We start from the raw sequence: 20,890 nt of genomic DNA on the forward strand, positions 1-20,890 counted from the left end.
GTGGGGCGGTATACGGGGGTATGGCATACCCCCACTTTAATCTGAAGATAAAAAAAAAAGTTTTTTTTCCCCCTCAGGATGCTCTCTGATCACTCAGCAGCACATATTGTGCTTTTGTAATACCCCTGTACAACGGGGCAGTCTGGCAGGGGACGTTGATGGACAGGGGGGTGTCCGAAGGTGCGCACTATATTCACTCTTTACTTTTCCATACCCCCACTTCAAAATTTCCATACCCCCACTTCAAAATTTCCACTTCGACCACTGTATATATATATATATATATATATATATATATATATATATATATATACACACACACATACTATATACACACACATAAACAGTATACTATAATAACTATAATATACTTCATATATAAGTATAATATATGAAATATCTTATAGTTATATATTGGGGGGAGGGGGGGGAGGGCACCAGAAACTGTCTGCTGGGGGGGGGGGAATTGGGTACTTATATGTTAGTTGGGCGCACACTATAGTTAGTACGCTCAGACCCCCACTATCCATGTCGGCATGGAGTTGACTTTATATAGTGTGGTGAGCACAGCGAGCCACCGAGCCCGAAGCGTGGCGAGCGCAGCGAGCCCCACGAGGGGACGCGGAAAACTAAGCAAATAGCTTAGTGGGCGCCCAACTAACATAAAATTACCAAAAATGTGTAGATACGCCACGGACACAATGCTGTGCTCCTGGACATCCCTGGTAATACAGCACCTGTTTTCATAACAAAAATGTATTAATATAATTATTTATGTAGCAATGAGTACTCTCCTATAAATATTTTACCTATTTTGTTTATATAATAATAAATACAGGAGATTTTCTTTTTAAATGTTCACATGTTGGCCAGGCTCCCAATTCAGTACAGGGGGAGGGTGAAACAGTCCTTTGCATGAGAAGGATCCCTAATTAATAATTAATGAGGGAGATACGTACAGATACATCTATATAGCTATAATAAAACACACATCACCTAAATGAATTGGGATGATAGGTGGGCGTGTGGGTGGGCGTGGCTACGTCAATCACCGTACACACAACACTGCCGTGCTGTCGCTGTGGGCGTGGCATAACAGAGAGGGGGCGTGGTTCTCTGCCTTTCCAAAAGGAAAGCCGGAAGATTGATTGAAACGCTAAACCGGCTGCCTCAGGAAAACAGCGAGTGGGCGTTCACGTCATCGTTTCCTGCCGTTATTGGCCGCTAGAAGAAGGGGGCGCGGCGTACTCGATCCAGAGGGGGCGTGGTCTCGCTTCCAGAGCTTTCCGAGAGGCCGGGTCAAATGATGCTATCAAGGGGCGTGGCCAGCGATGCAAAGCATCAACACGGAGGGCGTGGCTACCTTGTAGGCTTATGAATGAGGCTGTACGTCTGCGGGCGTGGCTTCGGCTGGCGGAGGGGCGTGCCTGGGCTTCCAGAGAGTTCGGAGAGGCGTTAAAGGGACAGTAGCGATAATAGTAAGACGCTCCTTAGTACATGGCATTAGTGTGACGTGTTTGCAGCGCCGGGAGACAGGAGCAGCACATAGCTGGCCGGGGGTCACGTTACAGGTATGATCCCTCCTATAGCGTGTGTGTAGAGTAGGTGACCTACGTGCACGGAGAGTACCTGTCACTAGAGAGCCAGCCCTGGTCACTCTGAGTCCTGACCCCAGCCTCATTGTTATACCAGCGGGAGAGGAGACAGTGCTTACCCTGTGTGGGCTGAGCCCAAGAGCTAGCACTCTCTCACTGGTGCATTAGGGAAACACCTTGCTGCCAAGTTTGATCTGCTTATATATAGCCAGCAACGTTATTATTTACACTTCTCTGTGTGTCTCTGCCACTATATGCAATGTGTGTACATAACTGTATAATATTTATTGTGTATATACATAAGCCATGCTGTTTATTCAAGCTGCATTAGTATATATATATGTGGGCATTGCACATATCTGCCTGTATTGCTGTCAGCTCTGTAGTTCCTGTATGTTTCCTTCCTCCTGCCCCTGTGATGCAGCCTGACCCTATGTTACACTGCACACAGCTGGGAGCTGTCACAGGACTCCTGTCACTACTTGAAACTTGTTTTGCAGACTTCTAGGAAATGTTTCCCTGCCCTGCTCCCTCTGTTGTGTTGATATTGGTACTGGTCAGGACTGAGGCTCCCCCACAGGATGAGGGTGGTAATACACCGAGGGACTGGGCGACACTTTAGAGAATTTTCTAGAAAGGATTAGATTTGGACTAAGCCCGGCTAATACCCTGCCCACTGTCCAAGGATCAGGATATCACCGCTTGTTACATTGGAGAAGTACGGATGATCTAATGGTTAGCATTACTGCCTCACAGCACTGAGGTCATGGGTTCTATTCCCTCCATGTGTTATATCTGTGTGGAGTTTGTATATTCTCCCCGTGCTTGTGTGGGTTTCCTCCAGGTACTCCAGTTTCCTCCCACATTCCAAAAATATACTGGTAGGCTAATTGGTTACGAACAAATTAACCCTAGAATGTTTGTGTGCATGTGGTAGGGAATATAGATTGTAAGCTCCACTGGGGCAGGGACTGATGTGAATGTTCAAATATTCTCTGTACAGCGCTGCAGAATATGTATGCACTATATGAGAAATTGTTAATAAATAATAAAATAAATTGGAGAAAAGGAAGTGCGTACAGGAAGTGGCAATCTGTTATGTGCCCATGCCCGAAATACATGAAGTTTGGTTACTTTATGATGGCGGCATGAAAAGCATTTAAATGGCATATGCGTGATTGCAGGTCCAATGCGTGGTTCTGTGTGCATCACAGCAGAATCAGCTCAGCTAGTTTGCACTATATTATCAGTATGCTGGTGATATCTTTCTAAAAACCCCTGTAACCATTTCCATCCCCCACTGGTGATCAATGTTACGCACCTGAGTGTCAGGTGTTGTGATATAACTGCAGACATTGGGGGGGGGGGGGGGTGTATTCTGTCTTTCCAATGGCAACACAACAGCCATTCCTTTCCTGAGACCCTGTACTACAACAAGCGGTGATCTTAATAAGTTGGCATATCTGTCCTACCCCACCTACAAGTGTCTCACTGCTTTTACACTGACAGTGCTTGTAGTTGCTGGGCTGTGCATTACACAAGGGTTCCTGGTACACTATGTTCTGGTACACTTGCTGCGCTGTGTTCTGCTGGCTGGTTACATTCAGTGTAGGGAGCATAAGCCGGAAGATCAGATATGCACCTGGGAGACCTTGTGTCTGGGCTTATCTTGTACAGCTGGTTGGCCTGGCCAGTCTAGGAGAATGCGGCTTGTAAATGCATTAAATTGCCTGATAAGACAGACGAGCCAATAAGTATAACTATAGTTATACAAGTTACCACCACTGACACTTTCCAGTTCACGAATGGCTACAGTCAGCCGGGGTGCCAGAATGGAATTGCTGTGGATTTGTAAAGCATGAAACACCTTCAATACACACTAAACCCAAGTTATGGTGCCTATCCACTAGAATGACATCCAAGGGGAGACGCTTCACGAGATGACTCTAAAACTGACAGACAGCTTCCAGTGCATCAAACGATACAATGTATTGTACGCAATCCCAGCCAATCCCATCAGATGTTTGGTAACCTGACCTATCTGTTGCAGCCCTTCCTATCTTCTGGCTCCAATCCTAACAGGACCGGATGTTAAACACATGCAAATTTGCCACTAAAGATTTCCTGGCCCAAGTGTAATCTGATTGAAATAGCCAAAGTTACCCCAGTGTATGGGCACATTCACCTATCATACAACCACTTTTCTAGAGGCTATTCCCACTTGGCAGCGAGCTATGATGGTAATCAGTGCCAATAACTCACCGCCAGTATTAAACACCCTCCCCTTCACTCAGTTTCCATTCGGTGAGGTGGAAATGCCAAGCGTGCCCATTAAGATGGCGGGACTTGCTGCAACCCTTCGCATCCTCTAACGATGAGGATTTCAGGCAAACATTGAATACAGAGAGGGGAAGCGGGAAAGCAGCCATCCTCGCTGTACAAATCCCCTCACTGTCTGCCTTCGGAGATACTATACTGGATTCTACATGCTTATATCATGTAACCACATACCATATGGGGCTATACCAGTGGTTCCCAAGCATTTTGAATCCCTGCACCCTTCAGTATATTGGTTAATAATTTCAGGAAAAATATTAAAGTTGTGATTTAAATGGTTTCCTAAGGTCCACGTATGTGGTGAGGAACAGGATTCACTTCTGTTTACCCACAAGCACTGATTTTGCCTATTTCATTAACCATAAATAACTTGAATTGATTCTGGACCACCAACCTGAGGCAGCCCAGGGTGCCTAGCTGCACAGATTGGGAAGCACTGTGCTACACCTAACCCCTAACCCAGCGATTAACTGCTCATAGTAGGGGGGGGGGGGGGGGGGGGGGAACACACTATATGCACAGTAGTTGTACCTGCACACCTGCTGTCCCAGTCCTGGTAATAGGTGGCTTCCTAAAACTCCAGGCCTAGTGAGCCAGTGCACTAACCCACTTCTGCATGGGAATCTAGACCAATAGACATCATGGCCAATATTAAAAAGGTGGTCTGCCTACCGTTCCTATGCCCGGAACACACCAGAACAATGCAGGTCGTGACCAGATCATACAACCCGCTCATGATCTGTTAGATCACACAATCCGATCAACCTGTACCCAGCTGAATGGTCCTTTCCAGATCCTACCTGCTGCAGGTAGGATCTAGAAATGACCCACGCATCGGATCAGAAATGGCCCAAAACATATCCAATTTACATACAATTGGTCAAGATAGGGTGTTTTGAGGCCAAATTATTCAGGTTCTGGTGTGTACCCTACATAAGTCCCCTGTTGGTCAGGACTAACAATACTCCAATAGAGGGTGCTCTTTTGTAACAGTTATAGATCATATGAATCATACTTGCCTGTCTGACCCTCTCCATGAGGGAGAATATGCTCTGTTCCTGGGCTTCCCTGGTAATGTAGGATTGCCAGCACCTGTGGGGACACCTTTCTTATTTACCTGGCTCCCCACAGGTGATGGCAATCCTACATTACCAGGGAAGTCCAGGAACAGAGCATTTTACCTCATGGAGGGGGATCAGGTAGGCAAGTATGGTATGAACAGTTATTGTCTAATAAAGCAATTATACAGTATGTTAAATAGATCTTCACGTACTCCAGAACAATTTTTAATACTCTTCACTTTAGAAAAAAAAATTAAATACACAATGCATTTATGCCGTGTTCTCACTGAGAGAAAGACACAGCTTTTACGCGGCATTAAAATGCCGGGGACTGCCGCGCTGGACCCCCGTTCATACTGCAAGGCAAATTCCCGGGTCCACATGCTAGACCTGGGAATTTGGCTGCAGTGAGAACAGGGTATTAGTCTCACACTGCATCATGGGTACAAATGTAGACTGCATTTCAGATAATACATAAATTAATCATGGCATTGATTGTAACAAAGATCAGACATGGAATCATGGCATTGATTGTAACAAAGATCAGACATGGAATACAGATACAAGTGATAAACCAGGCAGACGCGATGATGAAAAAAAAACTAATTTATTGGCACAACCTTCAATGAGGACATAATGCACATTGATATAATAATCCTTATGGACACAGCCATTGAAATATTATCTTGTAAGAAACATAATGGTTTAATGATATAATGGACCTAGTAAAGTGATAATTTACCAATAAAATGATTATCTAAAGAGAAATAATACAACATTAAGGCAACACCCAAGTGCCCTATATAAAATAGCACGCACACCTTCAGTACACAATTACAGGCGGCTGACTATAAAGGTCCTCTTACCACCACAGTGATGTGACTCCTCCAAGCTCCAATGTGACAATGCCAAGCATGAGAACAGTGTCTGCCTTATAAAGGCAGTGAGTGCTGACATCACTTCCTCCCACAGATCTAATACCAATTAGTAAGTTAATTAATTACTATTAAGTCACCATTTTAACCCTATGGTAAACTACAGTGAGTTGGTGTCTTATTAATTCACAACGGTCTAATAATTAGACCGTTGTGAATTAATAAGACACCAACTCACTATAGTTTACCATAGGGTTAAAATGGTGACTTAATAGTAATTAATTAACTTACTAATTGGTATTAGATTTGTGGCAGGAAGTGATGTCAGCACTCACTTCCTTTATAAGGCAGACACTATGTCCACGCGGTGGCACATGTAGGTAAGAGGACCTTTATAGTAAGGTGGCTGCAGTTGTGTACTGAGGGTTTCTGTGAGTGGTTAGACCACTGATTCTCAAAGTAGGTCCTCATTCAGCGTCAAATTATTTGTTCCACCTGTGGATATTTTCAAATGTGTCCGTGAGTAATGAGTGCACCTGTGCTCCTGCTGGGTGACCTGGGAAATGTGCCAGTGAGTTATTAGTGCACCTGTGCAGCTGCTGGGTGACCTGGGAAATGTGTCAGTGAGTAATGAGTACACCTGTGCTCCTGCTGGGTGACCTGGGAAATGTGTCAGTGAGTAATGAGTGCACCTGTGAGGTGACCTGGGAAATGTGAACGGTGTGGGGTCCTGAGGACCGAGTCTGAGAACCACTGGGTTAGACTATTTTATATATGTAACTTGGGTTTAGAGTGTTGTTAATCCTCTTTAGTTAAATAATCCCATTATCTGTAAATTATCACTTTGAAAAGTTTACCAAGATTATTGGTAGACTAGTAAATCTGCTGAAAGCTTTGAAAGCTAGTCAGCTACCTTCTATGTCTGTGCATGTGAGAAAGATTGATACCACGTTCTCATTGCCTCCCCTGCAAAAACCTCAGACCCAGGAATATCCTGTGTGCCCCTTTCACACCGCTTCCCCTGGTCTTCCTGCCCACAAGTGTCTGGAATGTAATAGCAGCTTTGATTGGCTGTTGGGAAATTTGTAAAAATTGTTAGATTGGCTGTTTAAAAAGCAGCTTTTATTGGCTGGCTAAAGATGTCATTTAAAGAGGCCTTTTTTTTCACCAGCGCAGTGCATTGATCTATTACCCCAGGAATTGGTGGAGGGTGTGCTGTTCCAGCTGTATACTCAGGGGCATGGGGAGGAAATGGTGGATGGTGTTGTGTTCCAGCCGGATACTCAGGGAAATGATGTGGCATTGGTGGAGGGTGTGACATGCTGTGTGCCGCCATGCTTCCTTGGCCTGGGGGGAAAAATTGTTTGCCCTCTGCTATACATTGGATAACTACCCTCAAAAGTATTACGTGGTGGCTGGGGCTGTGCATAGCCTTGTGTCCTACATAAAAGGCTATTAAGTAACTCCATCTGTGTCTCGATTCTCGCGATTTATACGCTCATGCAGATCAACAATCGCTGTAAGGAAAGAGTTCTGTAGCTCACGCTCATTGTCCATAAATTGTTGGAGGCGAGCATCTTCGTGCGCTTGCATAGATTCATCCATTTCCTTCAGGTGTTCGGGCATTACGGCGGTCGTTGCGTTTGTGGCTTGTTCCATCTTTGTGGCCCTCTTCCTCCAGTGTGGAACATTATAAACTATGGGAAGAACAAACACAACACATTAGTACAGCAGCCGGTACTTGTTTCCTAGCACGGCGCCCGTCGTGGTACATAGCATGCGATGGACCTGATTTTCTGTCTTTAACTGGCTCAATTGCCGGTAAAAGTGAAAATCGCGTTGATCGAGCCCAAAGCGTGGCGAACGCAGCGAGCCCCGCGGATACCTGTGAAGCCCACGAGGGGACGCGGATACCTGTGAAGCCCGCGAGGGGACGCGGATACCTGTGAAGGTATCCGTGTCCCCTCGCGGGATCGGTGGCTTGCTGCGCTCGCCACACTTTCTAATCTCAACTCCACGCCGACGTGGATAGTGGGGGTATGAAAAGGTCGGAGGACACGTACCGCCGTCCCTCGCGGGCTCGCTGCGCTCGCCACGGGTTGGTGTCAATACCGCGGTGGCGTTAACAATGGGGGGCATTTGAAACATCAGGGGGGTTTTCTATATAAATGGGGTGTTTTGGGGCATTTTACATTAAAATCAATGCAAAATCTGGTCTCAGGGACCATTTTACATTGATTCCAATGTAAAAATCGGGTCGATTGCATCGCATGCGATTTGGTTGGCATGCGATGGACGCGATTTTTCCGACCCGATGCTTACCATCAAAATCGGTGGCGCTGTGCTAGGAAACAAGGGTACTTATGTAGTATCTGGGCTGCCGATTTTTTGATTGTATGCCTTAAGTTAAGGCATACAATCAGATGCGATGCGATGCGATATCGCATCGCATCGCATCCGATATCGGATGCGATGACCCGATTTTTCCATAGGAATCAATGTTAAAATGATTCCTATGGAAAAATGGGTCCTTTTCATACCCCTACTATCCAAGTGGGCATGGAGTTGGATATAAACCTGTGGCGAGCGTAGCGAGCCACCGAGCCCGAAGCGTGGCGAGCGAAGCGAGCCCCGCGAGGGGACGGTATTCGTCCCCTCGCGGGGCTCGCTTCGCTCGCCACGCTTCGGGCTCGGTGGCTCGCTACGCTCGCCACAGGTTTATATCCAACTCCATGCCCACTTGGATAGTAGGGGTATGAAAAGGACCCATTTTTCCCATTGAATTCCATGATAAAATGGACTCAGTCCATTTTAACATTGATTCCTATGGAAAAATCGGGTCATCGCATCGCATCGAATCGCATGGTCGCATGCGATGCGATGCGATCTCCCGATCCGACCCGATTTAGAAATCGGCAGCCCAGATACTACATAAGTACCGAAACAAGTACCCAGCAGCCTATAATATTGATTTTTCTGCACCTTTCAAAATTACATTGTTGGTGCCCATACACTAGAAACCCACCATAAGGACTGCATACCGGGTTCAGGCTGGTCAGGGGGGGATTGTGGCCGACTTCTCATTCAGACCTGTTAGCAATGTTGCTGACCGGCCTGAATCAGAACCCTACTACACACATACTGTACATGTTGGTGTTAATTTGAAAAACAATACATAAATAAAAAAGCAGTGGTGTCCGATACGTGCTTGAGGCCTGTTCCCTCCTGCACAACAGCTACATGCTGCAACATTTTAAAAAAAGTGTACTGTGTGTGTAAAACTATGAAAAAAAACTTACTGTTGGTGCGTAACTGTGGACATGGACTCTCGGGGGCAGATTTATTAAGCTTGGAGATAAAGCGGAGAAAAGGTAAAAGGAGATAAAGCAGCAGCCAATCAACTCCCAACTGTCTTTTTCAAACACAGCTGATTGGCTGGTGCTTTATCTCCTTTTACCTTTTCTCCGCTTTATCTCCAGTTTATCTCTTCTCCAAGCTTAATAAATCTGCCCCTCGGTTCGGTGCATTGCTTCACGGACTGCAATACCTTCAGCTCGGTGTGCTGTTCCAGATACTGATGGCAACACTGATGGTGGTCGCTGTCCTGGCGGTGGTGAAAACGCTGATGATGGTTCTCCCACTTTGGAATTCTGCAAGGGAACTGATGTATCCAGAGCTGGGGGGTAGATTTATTATGGCGGCGCCTATCGCGCCGCTATAACAGTTCCTGCTTTGCCTCATTAGCGAGGCGAAGCAGGAGGGGACACCGACAAGATCTATTAAGATCTTGCCGCCGGAGTGGGGGAGCGCTAACTCCCCCCTCCGGCGATGTCCCTCCTGGAGACAGCGCATCAGTTAATACTGATGCGCCGTCTCCTTTCCCCCCGGCCGGCTCACTGCGCATGCGCGGGATCTCGCTAGTCTCGCGAGATCCCAGCTCAGCTCCAGCAGCAGGGACAGCGCTGTCCCTGCTGTAGGTATAGGGCATCGCCGCCTGCAGCTGGCGAAGTCGACAGCTGCAGGCAGGGGAACGGTCAGCGATGCTGACCGTTCATAAATCTGGCAGGAGGCAGGGGCGCAGTGCAAAATATCGCCCCTGCGCTATGCCTCCTGCCCCACACCGCCGGCGTTAGAGTAAACGCTCGGCGAGTGTGATAGATTAGGCGATGTGCTTCAGCGCACGGGGATAGCGCATTTACACATCAACGCCACTTCGTAAATCTACCCCTGGGGACCATAGCGGTGGAGCTTTCAGGCAGCGGGACTTGTCAGCGGCAGCAGTTGACTTTGAAACACTGGAACGGCCCTCTGATTGGCTGAGGCCGCTGAGAGAGCGCTCTCAGCCAATCAGCGGCCTCATATTCCCGCCGCCTGAAAGCTCCACGCTACACAACTGCCATGCATCCCCTGCTTCGGAGTCCCTCCGGTCCCCAGCATTAAGGTACCAGCTCCCCGCCATCCCGTCCCCGCTTCCCCAAACCCACCGCTGATTGCATTCGAGCAATCGCATGTGGTAAAAAAACCACATGCTATTGCTCATGCAATTCGATAAATATTATGTGCAGCTCATAATATCTATTGATACGTGCCTGCGCATCGCATCAAATGCCAGCTTAAAAATGCATGCAATCATTCGATTTATCGGCCAGATGTGGCCAAAATCGAATGATTGCATTCGATATCTCACATATGTATGGGCAGCAATACAGTATATAGATGGTCGTATTCTCAATGAAGTTTTTCACTGGATTTACACATTTTAGTGACCTCAATCATGTAAGGAAATTTTTATGGATGTTAATAACATCCAATAAAGACTATTTCAGTATTGGTATAACTTGGTTCAGCAGCTACGTGCTATATGATCCACCCTCCATTAGCTTTTCAGGGCTATGACAATATGTAACTCATTTATTTCTATAAATATTAGATGTGTTCTATTAAACATAATTATGTTGGTTCTTAATAGGAAATCTTCTAGATGTGCTTTAATGATTAATATTGATTGGAATTTTATATATTGTGGTATGTAATTCTGTTATCTGAAATTGTGTTCTACATTTGTAGACTGATGAAGCCGGAGATGACAGCATTGGAATTTGCATTATGGCTTCCCTCTTAATGTATACTGTGCAATTGCTGTATTTGTGTTAGGACCTAGGGATAGATGTCTAGACAGTGGCTGTTTTCATCTAAAATTTTATAGAGCTATATATACTACTAAATGTCCTGCAGGGTGGGGAGCCCAGACTGCTACTGTGATGTAATAACTTCAATTCTACATATTTTTCTGCAGAAAATGGTGAAAGAAACAATGTATTACGACCTACTGGGTCTTCCGCCAACCGCTTCCTCAGACGATGTGAAACGGGCGTTCAGACGGCTGGCTTTGAAATACCACCCCGATAAAAACCCAGATGCAGGTGATAAGGTAGGTGCACTCTGTACAGTGGACACTTACTAGCATAGATTTTCTGTTCAGCTTTTTTTCACTGGTTTCTAATCCAGGGGTCCACATTGATCTTTCTGTCAGGTCTGATTGTAATTTATAAGTACGGACCTCCATTAGCTTCTGTCTCCAGCCGGAGGGTGGGGATGCTTGCTGACCATACTGCTAGTTTCCTGGGAAAGCGCTGCATTCAAGAAGCGGTCACGTGGATCAGCATGTAAGCAGAGTTTGTAGGTGGTTAATCTGTAAAGGTGCCCACACACTAGAACGATATTTTGGCTGATTTCCGAAAATCGTCCGATATTTATCGATAACCGGTCAAAAATCGGCCGTTATTGGTCCGCTGCGCGCTCCCGTGGAACTTTTGCTAAATCTTCTGATCTTAATTGCTGCATGAAAGATCAGAAGGTTTAGTAAAAGATCTATAGGAATGCACATGGGATCTTAAGAAAAATCTTAAAAATCTGGTAAAGATGTGTGTCTTAGTCACAACGCGGTGTGACTAGGATGCACAGGAAGACCGCTGCAAAATGTGATTTGAAACTTGTATATTGCGTGTTAGTCTGTATATGGAACAGAACTTGTATGGGGTTGGGGGTAGGCTGCAGCTGCTACATTTTAGCACTCTGTGTACAGCGTCTGAGACTCAGTCGCACACAGACATACAAGTGTCGCATATCACATTATTTAGCGCAGTCCTTTAGTGTTGCATTGCAGCGATGACACATTTGCGGTAGAAGATTTCAGCTGCTAAAAGATGCTCATGCAACCTGGTGTGCCAAGAGGGGCTGTTTGGTTTGACCGAAGCAAGCTATAAGGACTCTGCTGTGTATGACTCCCTGTAAAACCTACACTGTACAAATAAAGCTTTCATTGCCACAATGCAAATCGGCGCTACATAAAGGTGTCAACCCAGTGGTTCCCAAGGCACTATAGGGGGCAATTCAAATGTTTTACACGTCCCACCACTGTACATTGCCTTTCACTTTAAATGATACGATATACAAACACTTATTTTGGCACCAGCTGCAGATGAGGGAGGGTTTTGCTTTGTTTGCCCCTGAATTGTTTTGCTGCTCCCCCCGATCTTAACTACTGACTTGTACTCTTGGACGCAAAGGTGCCCAAAAACAGTTCAGTTCCCACATAAACGGACAGGTTTTAAGGATATCTATGCTTGAGCACAGGTGACTTAATTAGAACCTTTCAGCACATTTTAATTCCCCCATCTGTGCTCAAGCCTGGTTAGGGTGCCTTGAGAACCGCGTTTGGCAACCACTTGAGTAACCCCTGGTGGTGGCATCTCCCCCCAGCCTGCAGATTTCAATGTCTGACTACAACTGCTTTAGTATATCCAATGATACAGAACAGTCCCTGAAAAAGTATACTATAATAGGCGTATTTAACATTTGGCCTCCATCTGCTGTGAAGCTAAATTTCCCAGTATGCCATGCAACTATTGTGCTATTAGGGCATGCTGGGATGTGTAGTTCGTCACATCTGGCGGATAGCCCTGCACTGTAAGAACTGTTCGTCTCTTGTGCTATTAGGGCATGCTGGGATGTGTAGTTCGTCACATCTGGCGGATAGCCCTGCACTTTAAGAACTGTTCGTCTATTGTGCTAGCTATATATACCACTTGGGGTCTAGCGTTGTGTACACTAACAGTCCGTAGGTGTCAGATCAGTCTCCCAGGCTAATTTTTAGGCTTTCCTCTTCCCAAATCCTGCGCCATGTGTCCTTTGTTCTCCTGTAGTAGTAGGACCTACACATATGATAGCGGCTGCTCAGGGGGAAGCATTTGGGGCCAGGAATATTGAGGTTTCCTCTAAATGCTCCACGTAAATAATGCAATATGTTCTGACCCTTCTAACTTGGAAAACTCGTTTTATATTCTCATGGTTTTCCTTCATGTAGTTTAAACAGATCTCGAAAGCCTACGAAGTCCTGTCCGACGCCAACAAGCGATCGCTGTATGACCGCGGGGGAGAGTCCGCAGTGAAAGGGGAACGAGTGGACGGAAGGTGCGGCCGGGGAGCGCAGATTAACATACTGAACCTATTCTTTGGGGGCACACCCAGAACCCGGCCACGTGCTGACAGGAGAGGTAAGGGAATGTAAGGAATGGCCCCTGTTCTGTGGGATCTGTCTTCATAATCTAGTAGATTCATTAGTAAAGTGCCGGCACCAAAGAGTTTTATAACTAGAGCTAATTGAAGACTGAGAATTAGCTTTGGATGGATTTAATCTCAACAGCCTCTCCTTCCAAATAACCAGTGTATATCCTGTGTAAATGTATTCTCTTTGCTTCTTCCTCAGGGAAGAATGTTGCCCACCTTCTCTTTGTGTCCTTAGAGGATCTATATAACGGGGCCACACGGAAACTCTCCATTCAAAAGAATGTCATCTGCCCAAATTGCAAAGGTAAAAGGTCGACAGGCCATGTCATTCCAAGACCTGTGTCAGATACGCTGTTGCTGCCTCTTGTCTGTACTCGCTGATGTCACTAGGTGCTAGCAAGCCGATAGGCTGCCACTCTCAGCACCTGTGCACGCCTGAAGAGTCCTCTCACAGTCCCTGTTCTCCGTGCTTACACAAGTTAGGGTAACCCTGTTGGCAAACGTTGTCTTCTGATGGCCTTAACAAATTGTGCCAAGTCCCTATGGGCAAAGCTTTGACATGAAGTAACTGGAGCACTTATTTAAGAGTGTCTGCCTCATGTTCAGTCACTATCTACTTTGTACAGCTGTCAATATAAATATACATACAATAATAATAATACAAACATCGTCTATGGCTTCCTGCTGCCTCAATTCCCCTCCTCACATGTCACTGCCCCTTGTCATATGCAGCACTGTCCTCACTGGCGCATCCCTCATCTCCTGATATACTCTGTGCTGCTGGGGACCCTGCTCCTCCCACTATATAACTCTCAGTTTGTGGCTTCCTGCTGCCCCCATTCCTCTCCTCACATCATGTTACTGCCCCTGTCACATGCAGCCCTGTCCTCACTGACACATCACTCATCTCCTGATATACTCTGTGCTGCTGGGGACCCTGCTCCTTCCACTATATAACTCTCAGTATGTGGCTTCCTGCTGCCCCCATTCCCCTCCTCACATCATGTCACTGCCCCTGTCACATGTGGCCCTGTCCTCACTGACACATCACTCATCTCCTGATATACTCTGTGCTGCTGGGGGACCCTGCTCCTACCACTATATAACTCTCAGTATGTGGCTTCCCGCTGCTTCCATTCCTCTCCTCACATCATGTCACTGCCCCTGTCACGTGCAGCCCTGTCCTCACTGACACATCACTCATCTCCTGATATACTCTGTGCTGCTGGGGACCCTGCTCCTCCCACTATATCAGTGGTTCCCAACCCTGGTCCTCAAGTACCCCCAACAGTGCATGTTTTGCAGGTCTCCACACAGAATCACAAGTGCTGTAATTAGCTCCACCTCCAAATGTGCCTGAATGAGTGCACCTGCCGGGTGACCTGGAAAACGTGCACTGTTGGGGGTACTTGAGGACCAGGGTTGGGAACCACTGCACTATATAACTCAGTCTGTGGCTTCCTGCTGCCTCCATTCCTCTCCTCACATCATGTCACTGCCCCTGTCACATGCAGCCCTGTCCTCACTGACACATCACTCATCTCCTGATATACTCTGTGCTGCTGGGGACCCTGCTCCTCCCACTATATAACTCTCAGTCTGTGGCTTCTTTTAGTTTTAATAAGTGAGCTTGAAGACGTATACTGTATTTGAGAGCTATATGTGCACAGAATTTCTTGTCCTATTTTCTATGTTGTGGTGGTGAACCAGACCCTGCTCCTGGCGCAGCTGTTGCTCCTCGACCCTCTCAATGTTGCATCAGACATTAAGCTGAATTTGCTTCTGGTACACTGTGGTAACAATCCTGTTTCTTGCCAGGTGTAGGTGCACAGCAGGGATCAGTGACTCAGTGCCCTAAGTGCCAAGGCACTGGCATGGAGATGCATCTGGTGGGCGGGTGCATCCCTGGAATGATGCATTCCCTACAGACCACGTGCTCTGAGTGCCACGGAGATGGGCAGCGCATCAGGCCCTGCGATCAGTGCCCTGTGTGCAATGGGAGGAAGGTGACCAGGGAGAAGAAGATACTAAACGTGCGCATAGATAAAGGTACTAAATTCAGTTTTTTTCTATCCAAACCTTGTTGGTCTCTGTGTGTGTGGCCCCCATACACTGGACAATGTACTTGCAATTTGGGCTCTGTGTCTAAGTAGTGGACACCAGTGCTGTGGGGGAAACTGTGGCCCTCCCTGAGCTGGGGGCCACCATACTCGGCCGCAGCACCCATAATGGCGTCAGACCAACATCCCACACACGTTGTATTAGGGCCCTATTGCAAGATCTGCAGGTTCTCCCACAAGCTGAATCGGCCCAGTATAGTCCTATACATTATCTATACAAGGCCACACTCAGCCACAGATACAGACATATATCCTATTCAGCCTGGCCTCCTCGTGCGCCCCAGTTGCAGTGTTATACAACAAAGATGCAATTTAGGCAGAAAGACACCCCATGTTACACAGGACCGGTTGGCCATCACGCTGGGCCCCTCACATTGTGGCATACTGCAGCTGGAAGTGTGAGGACATCTGTTAGTGGGTTGGATACCAGTAATGGGTGTCCTATGGCTTGTCCTTTTAAACCTGGGTTTTTCAACTGGTCTTCAAGTTTCCGCAGCGTTTCCTGGTTTGTGGTTCTCTGTAATCGTGCACAGGTGCAATAATTCTCCCACGTGTTTCATTGGAAGACATCCTGAAGCCATTACCCGTTGGGGTACTCTAGGTTTGAGGTTGTGAACATATGGTTATAACCACTTTAACTTTTCTTTTTAAACTGCTGACAAGTTGCCGTTGTTATGAACTACGTTAAAAATGTTTATTTAAAATATATCCAAAATTATTTTATTTAAATGTATATATTTCTTGTGAACCTCAATAAAACATTACTGCTTGGTATATTGAGGCTAGGTGTATGAGCAGGCTTCATAATTCCACACTAGCCCTTTAAACTGTGGGACATGAATTACAAAGGTTCTGTCGCTGAAGAAAACCAGTCAGCCAGCCCCAGAACCTGTGTAATTCATGAATGTACAGGTTTAAAGGGACAGCATGGTAAGCCTGTCTCGAGTACCATTGAAAACTCAATAAAGGTGCGTACACATGCACGATGTATCGGCCAGTATGTACCATCGATATATGCGAACAACATCATTCAGATATAGCTACCCGAGGGATCGGGCAGGGTGTATGGAGAACACGCTGCCAGATCAGTTTGCAGATAGATCTACTAGTGTCTGGTGTGAATAAAAATCTGGTAATGTTTCGGAGCAAATAACATTCAATTATTTGCTCCCAAATGCTGAAAAACCAGACAATTGCTTGGAACTATTTGTTTATATCAGATTGAATTTACAGTTTGTCTGACCATTGTCGGTTTTCCCGCATTCCTGAGCAAATTTTTGAATGTAATTTGCACCCATACATTTCCTGGTTTTTGTTCCCACCAGACAGATTGGACAGATCTGTAGGTGTGTACCCAGCTTTAGAAAACTGCGTGCTATCCCAACCTTGGTCCTCAAGGCAATTTTCTTAATCAAGGTATTAAGAATAGCCATACATGAGCACAGGTGATTTAATTTCCTCAGTTATTTTGATTTCACAATATGCGCTCAAGCAATGGGATATCCTATAAAACCTGAACTGTAAAGCTGGGTATACGCCTAAGGATTTATCTGGTGGGAATGAAAACATGGTAAGGGAGAATGTGAGAATTTAATGTTTGAGCAACTGTTTTGTCTGTGTTCCAGCATTTGGGATGAAATGGTTGATTGCCATTTGGTCCCATACATTACCAGATTTGTATCAGATTGGACAAATCTTTAGGTGTGTACCCAGCTTTAGTTTGTGTTGAGGACAGAACCTGGTTTAGACAGATGAATGCTGACCATGTACAGCAGCAAAGTTCCACGGAAGTAAGCAAATGCCACTGACTTCTACAGAGAACAGTCATTACCAGAAGGAAAATACATATTCTCATATACTTTTCATACCTCCCAACTTTAGAGATATACCTAGCGGGACACCAGGCACTCCCTGGTGGGGGCGTGGCTTTGCGGGATGATTCTCCCACAAGGCCACCCCCTGCTTCACTGCCATGGGGGTATGGCCAGAGTTCTGAGCTGCTGGCAATACCTCCTGTCCCTCTTGCCGCTGCTCTGCTAAGCAGTGTGTGTTGTGCTGAGTATGGATGCCAATCCCAGAGCATTTTTTTCAATCCTGGGAATCTCTATTGAAAAATGCTCAATCCTGGGATTCCCGCTAAGCCGGCACTAGGATACTGCCCAGGACCCACAATCTGTCCTCCAGCAGTGGGTAGACCACGTGGCACTTCTGGCTATGGTGGTGGTTGTACCCCAGGTTGGCATGTGACATTCTCACGTTTCCCTTCCCGCAGGTATGAAGAACGGACAGAAGATCATCTTCCATGGAGAGGGCGATCAGCTCCCCCAATCACAGCCTGGAGATATCGTCATTGTCTTAGAACAAAGGGAACACCCAGTTTTCCAGAGGAAGATCCACGACCTCATCCTGAATTTGGAGATCGAGCTGGCAGACGCCCTATGCGGGTGTAGACAGCGGGTGCAGACTCTGGATGGGAGGACGATCCTTGTCCAGTCGCGGACAGGTAAAGCTGGGTACATGATATATCTACAGGCTGGGCAGCGTTGGTCTCCATACACTGCCCGATCCATCAGGACTGACGGCACAACCGGGCAGTGCTCCCGCCCATTCAGCTGTCCATCTTCTCCTACTTCCTGAGACTGATATAGTAGGGCTACAAAGCTTGTCCCCGCTTCTGTACAGGACTGACGGCACAACGGGGCAGTGCTCCCGCCCATTCAGCTGTCCATCTTCTCCTACTTCCTGAGACTGATATAGTAGGGCTACAAAGCTTGTCCTCGCTTCTGTACAGGACTGACGGCACAACGGGGCAGTGCTCCCGCCCATTCAGCTGTCCATCTTCTCCTACTTCCTGAGACTGATATAGTAGGGCTACAAAGCTTGTCCCCGCTTCTGTACATCTGTAGAGCTAGAAAAGTGCACCTGAGATTTGTTCATATTTGTTACCTTTTTTTTTAAGCTTCCATCCAACATTATGGCCCCCAAATTGTTGCAGGTCCCATACTAAGTTTGTGCTCATATGTGATGATTTACAGTTAAAATCAAATGCGCTGACCTGTGTTATCAGGGGGTGTAACGTGGGGAGCCATACATGGGCCTAATGCCAGCTTCATAGGCCAGGAGCCATGGTCCCCGGATACAAATGTACAAGACTGCGGACTTGGCGTCTGCATGGTGAATGTCCTGGACCACGATGGCACGATGTTCCACATTCCATCTGACCTCACACTACCAGAGGCATGTTACCTGTATATAATAGATGTGTCCTTAATGGTAGATTAGCAGAATGTAGTACTTGGTACAACAGGCAGATGGCGGCATTGAAGCTTTTTATTTGTCCAGTTTTAACTTCCTTTAAAGTAATGTGTGTGCGCACACACACACAGACAGATATGCCAGTGAAAGACCTTCCATCCAGTCACTGTAGTGCAGGTACAAGCCATACCATGTGACCTTCATATAATATTAGTGCAGTGATGGGGAACCTTCGGCCCTCCAGCTGTTGACCTACACATCCCAGCATGCCCTGCAACAGTTTTAGAATGGCCAAGTAGCAAATCTGTAGCAGGGCATGCTGGGATGTGTAGTTCAACAGCTGGAGGGCTGAAGGTTCCCCATCACTGTATTAGTGGATATCTTATAGAATGAGTCTGAAGTCCGTGTTGATGGACTCAGGATACATCTCTACTGTCTGGGATTAATGGACGGTATTATGGTGTATATTGGTCCAGCTGTCAATATGGCCACCAAGACAATTTACAGACAATACTGTCAGATTTGTTAATGTATTTGAATTTTTTAAATTCTAAAACGAAGTATTTGGGTAATTTTTTTTTCCTGTAGTTAAGAGCCTGTCTCTTCCTTTTTGTAGGGGAAGTCATCAGACCAGGCGACGTTAAATGTATCCTGCGGGAAGGGATGCCCGTCTTCCGTAAACCACTCGAGAAAGGAAACCTCATCATTCAATTCAAGGTACCGCCGGCTAGTTTGTGGTGTACGTAGAAAATGTTCACAATCTATTACTTCAGCTATGAAACCACAGTTTCTCCAGACATCATGCCATAAACTCCACTGTGATCTGATCAAATATATTTTACACCTATTTCAGGTAAAGTTCCCTGAACCTGGCTGGGTTCCCGTTCAGCAGCTACAAAAGCTACAGGAATTGTTCCCATCCCGAGCCAAGCCAAACCTACCAGAAGTTTCGGAGGACGTAGACTTGGTCGATTACGACCCAAGTGAAGAGCGAAAGCAGAATAGCAGGAGGGAGGCATACGAGGAAGATGGCGTCCAGTCTTCCAACTTTGGGCAGTGCCAAACCTCTTAATCAGTGGCTGCTTGGTAGACCCAACAGGAAACTCGATGGAGAACTCTTATACTTTTTGGATACAAGCTGCCTTCTGGCGCTGCCAAAACTTTAGCCATAGCCTGCAAACCCCCCCATGGGGGGTGTGAACTGGTCTTCCCGAGCACCTGTGGATGAGTCTCCACTTCTGGATCGGACAAAGCTGAGCCTTGCCTGTTATACAGTCGCCTGTAACTAGTTTCCTGCCTCCTTGCACGTCTAGCGCGCTAGACATTCCCGAGAGGTCTTCATAGCCGTGAGACGTTGGTTTGGACTATGACTATAGAGCCTAATTGTCTGACATCAATGGCACTGACTGGTAAAAGACACCCCGTGCGTTCCTACTAGCTGTAACATAACATCACCCACTGCCTCTGACACTGAACATAGAGGCATCTGCCGTTGGGACATGATGACAGGATGTTCAATAGCGCGGACCAGCACCAACCTATGAGATTTCAGGCATTGGTGCGCCAAATGACTACATTAGTGAGAGATGATAGGATCTCTTTGTAAATATAATTAAATTGATTAATTAAAAGCCCCCTGTTTCGCTTAATCACTTCTGTGACGGGAATGTTTAATGGCTCGCCCAGTGTTTAATGTGGTATTGTGTTGCTTTAGAGTTACGCAGTAAAATACTGCCTAATCTAGGACAATCGGAAACTCTACCAAAATACACTCCGTACAAGTATGTTTGTTATAGCATAGTTAATTGCTTTTCAATTTAAACAAATAAGGAGCCATAAAGTGAAATTTCATTCAGTGCTGTAAAAATGGTTCCGTTGACAATTTGTCACCAGCAATTTCCGAAGTGGCCACTAGAGGTCGGTATAAGACCATGTGGCCACACAGGACTATCTTGAAGGTAGAAGCTGAGTGTTTGTTGCTAAAAGTAACATTAGTACTGGAGAACTCTGAACCTACAGTATACTACTTTAATGCATAGAGTACATCTGGTGCAAGACTATGTATTTTGGTGATGCTG

General features: G+C 46.3%; 1 protein-coding gene across 2 annotated transcripts; it reads left to right on the top strand.

Annotated features, from left to right (window-relative positions):
- Positions 1-1,414: 1,414 nt before the first annotated feature.
- LOC146050528 (dnaJ homolog subfamily A member 1-like) lies at positions 1,415-20,443 on the top strand. 2 transcript variants are annotated; one of them, XM_083167577.1, is made up of 8 exons: positions 1,415-1,571; positions 11,165-11,299; positions 13,235-13,424; positions 13,637-13,741; positions 15,256-15,486; positions 17,830-18,060; positions 19,429-19,529; positions 19,666-20,443. In XM_083167577.1, exons 2-8 carry the CDS (start codon positions 11,168-11,170, stop codon positions 19,882-19,884), a joined length of 1,209 nt encoding a protein of 402 aa, XP_083023703.1. In that variant the 5' UTR covers positions 1,415-1,571; positions 11,165-11,167; the 3' UTR covers positions 19,885-20,443. The 2 variants fall into 2 exon arrangements, with proteins under 2 accessions (XP_083023703.1, XP_083023704.1); XM_083167578.1 differs by lacking the exon at positions 1,415-1,571 and adding an exon at positions 6,245-6,327.
- The last annotated feature ends 447 nt before the right edge of the window (positions 20,444-20,890 follow it).

Source organism: Crinia signifera, chromosome 12 (genome assembly GCF_055691185.1).
Source record: "Crinia signifera chromosome 12, ASM5569118v1, whole genome shotgun sequence".
Lineage (NCBI taxonomy): Eukaryota > Metazoa > Chordata > Amphibia > Anura > Myobatrachidae > Crinia > Crinia signifera.